General features: G+C 42.3%; 1 protein-coding gene across 1 annotated transcript; it reads left to right on the top strand.

The window, feature by feature from the left end:
* Positions 1-639: 639 nt before the first annotated feature.
* LOC122216964 (calmodulin-like) lies at positions 640-1,071 on the top strand. The gene has a single exon (XM_042933912.1). The coding sequence runs from the start codon at positions 640-642 to the stop codon at positions 1,069-1,071; it is 432 nt and encodes a 143-aa protein (XP_042789846.1).
* Positions 1,072-5,361: the final 4,290 nt, after the last annotated feature.

Raw genomic sequence — 5,361 nt, 5'->3', positions numbered from 1 at the left:
CTTTAATTGGAATGTCATATTTGAGATAAATGTACATAGATTCAGATGTGGCCAGACAGATTTAAGGAACTAAAGCTGACTTTACAGAGCCAATAAAACCCCTTGGAAAAATAGACCCGGTGCCCTGCTTACAAAGTTCCAACAAAGCAGACTTAAAAAGTGCTCATAGGGGCACCTGGGTGGCTCAGTCAGTTAAGCCTCTAACTCTTGGCTTCAGCTAAGGTCATGATCTCACAGTTCATGGGTTCAAGCCCTAAGTAGGGTTCTGCCTTGGCAGTGTGGAGCCTGCTTGGGTTTCTCTCTCTCTCTCTCTCTCTGTCTCTGTCCCTCCCCAGCACTCTCTCTCTCTCTCTCTCTCTCTCTCACACACACACACACACACACACACACACCAAATAAAGAAATAAATTAACTTTAAAAATAATAAAAAGGTAAAAAGTGCTTCTATGAGGCCATGGTGCTGGGAGCTCTGCAGGTGTAGGGCTGATACTTACAGTCTGGTGGCCACACAGCCCTAAGCACACTGTGCCTTGGCAGAAGCAGCAGTATCAGCAGCAGTAGAGCCACCCCCACCATCACAGCCCCTGCGCTGGTGCAGTCACCCTCATTACCTCTGTTCTTCCTCCCTTCACCTGCACCATGGCTGATCAGCTGACAGAAGACCAGATTGCTGAGCTCAAGGAAGCTTTCTCTCTATTTGACAAAGATGGTGGTGGCGCTGTCAGAACAAGGAAATTTGGAACTGTCGTGAGGTCACTGGGTCAGAACCCAACAGAAGACGAATTGCAGGATATGATCAACAAGGTAGATGCGGACAATGATGGCACCATTGAGTTCCCAGAGTTTTTGACTATGACAGCTAGAAAAATGAAAGAATCAGATAGTAAAGAAGAAATTCAGAAGGCATTCCGAGTCTTTGACAAGGATATCAATGGTCACATCAGTGCGGCAGAACTATGTCATGTCATGACAAACTTAGGAGAAAAACTAACAGATGAAGAAGTAGGTGAAATGATCAGGGAAGCAGATATTGATGGAGATGGACAAGTCAACTATGAAGAATTTGTGTAGGCAGTGCCTGGGTGGCTCAGTTGGTTAAGCATCCAACTTTGGCTCAGGTCACGATCTCACAGCTCATGAGTTCGAGCCCCTCATTGGGCTTTGTGCTGACAGCTCAGAGCTTGCAACCTGCTTTGGATTCTATGTCTTCCTCTCTGTCTGCCCCTCCCCAACTCTCACTCTGTCTCTCTCTCTCTTTCTCTCAAAAATAAATAAACATTAAAAAAAAATTTTTAGAAGAAAAGAAGTAGCTATCATTGGTGTTCATTCTGCCCAAGAAACTTGATTAAGACTTCATATTTTAACTAAACATGAAACCCTTTCTTCTTCCCTTTCTTTCTTTTACTCTGGCACTGGCCTGGAAAGATAACACTATCATCTGATTCCCCCAGGCCACATCTTTCAGACTATTGGATTTGTCATCAAGAATTCCAATCTGTCCATGATGCTAGTGATTCCCTCATCCATTTCCTTGTCTCTGGTTAAGAACCCTAAACCCGGGGAAACTTGTGTACAGGTTCTAGGCAAAGAAAGGGACACATAGCAACCAGAATAAAACTGCCTGTGTGGTCTGTAGACCCTTAAAATTTTATTGGCCTTCATGACTGTCACCTTTCCAGGCCTGACACACAGGAGGCATTCATGATTCAAGATTTGCTTCCTTCGTCAGGGCCCTACTTCCCTGGTTAGTAGTGAGTACAAATGAGGCTATGATCAGGAATTTCTCCTTAACTCTCAAAAATATTGCAGAATCTGCTACTAGAACGGTAGTTGCCCAGCAAAAAATCCTTTGACTCTCTGGCCAAAGCTGTTCTTGGTAATAGGATAAGACTTAATTATCTTTAGGTTGAGCAAGGAAGTATCTGTGCTATAGCCAACATCACCTGCCAACACCTGGATTAACACTTCTGAGGATGTTGAAACTCAATTACATAAGGTCACTGAGCAAACCACTTGGCTTAAATAAGTGTTTCCTTCAATGAATTCTTTTTTTTTTTTTTTTTTCCAACGTTTTTTATTTATTTTTGGGACAGAGAGAGACAGAGCATGAATGGGGGAGGGGCAGAGAGAGAGGGAGACACAGAATCGGAAACAGGCTCCAGGCTCCGAGCCATCAGCCCAGAGCCTGACGCGGGGCTCGAACTCACGGACCGTGAGATCGTGACCTGGCTGAAGTCGGACGCTTAACCGACTGCGCCACCCAGGCGCCCCTGAATTCTTTCTTTGACTTCTTTGATTTTTTGGGGTCGTGGCTTTGAAGTGTACTCCAGACATTGGGAATTATCCTGCTTATAATAATCATAGAAATCTCCCTAATGCATTGTTTTCTCTTGAGAGCTTTAAATTTATGTTTGCAGCCACTAACCACCAACCAAATGATCTCCCTAAGACTGGAACATCAGAAAAGGAACAAAGAGATTGACCAACTTAAAAATTGTAAAGCAAAGAAGCACCTGGGTGGCTCAGTCGGTTGAGCGTCCGACTTCGGCTCAGGTCATGATCTCATGGTTTGTGAGTTTGAGCCCCGTGTCAGGCTCTGTGATGACAGCTGGGAACGTGGAACCTGCTTCAGATTCTGTGTCTCATTCTCTCTCTGCCCCTCCCCCACTTGTGCTCTGTCTCTCTCTCTGTCTCTCAAAAATAAATACATGTAAAAAAAATTTTTTTAATTGTGAACCAGAAGGCATTGCTTATGAATATCACAACGATTCAGCAAAAACACTGCAACCTGTGAATACCACACAGAGGATCAACAAAGACTGAAAACTTTTGAGTGATAGCTAGGAGTGGTGCTAATTCCTTAAATTTTGATCACATCTCTCAGTTAAGCTGAGAGTTTGATCAAAAGGGGGTAATTGTTAAAAAGGATCAGCAATCCCCAAATTGAGTCACTGTGCTAAGCCCTGTGTCAGCAAATCAAGACTTAATACCTAACCTGATGAGCCTCTCCCAAGACTGTAATCTTAACCAGCCAGTCTGGAATTTCCTGGTCAGTACTAGTGAGGTAATCCACCTGATAGACCTTTTTTGGCCCCTAAAGGAAGTTGACCTTACTTGAAATAATGCACTCTCTTTCTCCTTCTGCCTATAAAAGCTTTCTGTTTTGTACTGCTCCTTGGAGCTCCTTTTTATTTTTTAGATGGGATGCTACCTGATTCACGGATCACTGAATAAAGTCAATATGATCTTTAAATTTTTTAATGTTTATTTTTGAGAGAGAGAGAAAGAGAGAGAATGGGGGGGGAGGGGCAGATAGAGAGGGAGGCACAGAATCCAAAGCAGGCTCCAGGCTCTGAGCTGTCAGTACAGAGCCTGATGCAGGGCTCGAACCCATGAACTGTGAGATCATGACCTGAGTTGAAGTCAGACGCTTAACCAACTGAGCTACCCGGTGCCCCTTTATCCTCATTTTATAGATAAGGCAGCTAAGTCACATGAAGGCTATAGAAGACATAAGGTACATGGTACATGGTGATGTGGGAAACAAAGGCAAAAGAAAAAAATTAAATTTCCTTACAACTTACAGCCCACTGACAAGTCCTTGAGACAGGCAGAGCAACCTTCCTCTACGAGCTCAACTGCCTTGATGTTAATACTTTGCTAAGCGCAGACAGCAACCTTATCTTTTTTTTCCTTTATGATTTTATCATTTTAAGAATGTTATATAAATGACTTTTTTTTTTCACTTTTCTGTGGTTTGCTGGAACATATCTTTAAAACTCTGTTTTTATTTATCTCTAGTGTTTGTGAGTGTATCTCTTTGTATAGCTATTTCATTGGTTGCTCCCACCATTACATTATAATATATACATAATTTATCAGTCTACTGGTGTTACATTTTACTAATTAATTTACTAATTACATTTACTAATTGATTAATTACCAGTTCAAATTGTAGATATTTTATCTCCCCTTACCCTCCCTGCTTATAATGTAATCACTGCAGATATTTTCTCCAGGTACATGAGAAACACAACAGTGTTAAAACTTTTTTTTTAAACCTTATTTATTTTTGAGAGACTGAGAGACAGAGTACAAGCAGGAGCAAACAGAGAGAGAGGGAGACACAGAATCCGAAGCAGGCTCCCGGCTCTGAGCTGTCAGCACAGAGTCTGATGCGGGGCTCGAACTCACAAACAGTGAGATCATGACCTGAGCCTTAGTCAAATGCCCAACTGACTGAGCCACCCAGGCGCCCCTAATGTTAAAACTTCTTTTTTTTTTTTTTTTTTTTTTTTTTCAACGTTTTTTATTTATTTTTGGGACAGAGAGAGACAGAGCATGAACGGGGGAGGGGCAGAGAGAGGGAGACACAGAATCGGAAACAGGCTCCAGGCTCCGAGCCATCAGCCCAGAGCCTGACGCGGGGCTCGAACTCACGGACCGCGAGATCGTGACCTGGCTGAAGTCGGACGCTTAACCGACTGCGCCACCCAGGCGCCCCTAATGTTAAAACTTCTGATTTAACCATCAAACAGGATTTGGAAAACTCAAGAGGCGAAGGAAAGTCTATTGCATTTACCTCTATTATTGCTCTTTCTGTTCTTTCTTTCTTTTTTTTTTTTTATTTTATTTTAATTTTTTTTTTTTAACGTTTATTTATTTTTGAGACAGAGAGAGACAGAGCATGAACGGGGGAGGGTCAGAGAGACACAGAATCTGAAACAGGCTCCAGGCTCTGAGCTGTCAGCACAGAGCCTGACGCGGGGCTCGAACTCACGGACCGCAAGATCATGACCTGAGCCGAAGTCGGCCGCTTAACCGACTGAGCCACCCAGGCGCCCCTGTTCTTTCTTTCTGATGATGATCTAAGAGTGCTTTTTTTTTTTTTAAATGTTTCCAAAAAACCCCACAAAACTAATTTCCTTTCTGCTTAGAGAACTTCCTTTAGCCATTCTAAAGGTAAGTCCGCTGGTGACATATTCTATTACTTTTCCTTCATCTGTGAAAAAGCATGTGTTTTCCCTTCATTCATGAAGTATATTTCTGCTGGATATAGAATTTGGGTTGGTAGTTATTTTCATTTAGCACCTGAAAAATGTTATGCCACTTCCTTCTGACATGTATGCTTTCTGATGAGAAATCCACCTCTCATTAGACTTGTTTCCCTCTCTAGGTAAACAATTTATTGATCTTTCTGTGCTTTCAAGATTTTCTTTGGCTTAAATTTTCAGGGATTTGACTGTGCTGTATTTTGGTGTGGATTCCTTTGAATTTATCATATTTGGGATCATTTAATTTCTTGAATCTGTAGGTTTATATCTTTTGCCAGTTTGGGGGAACTTTCAGCCATTATTACTT

This window comes from Panthera leo, chromosome B1, assembly GCF_018350215.1.
Source record: "Panthera leo isolate Ple1 chromosome B1, P.leo_Ple1_pat1.1, whole genome shotgun sequence".
In the NCBI taxonomy this organism is placed as follows: Eukaryota; Metazoa; Chordata; class Mammalia; order Carnivora; family Felidae; genus Panthera; species Panthera leo.
Note: the sequence above shows the minus strand (reverse complement) of the source record. Positions and strands in the feature narration are given on the sequence as shown.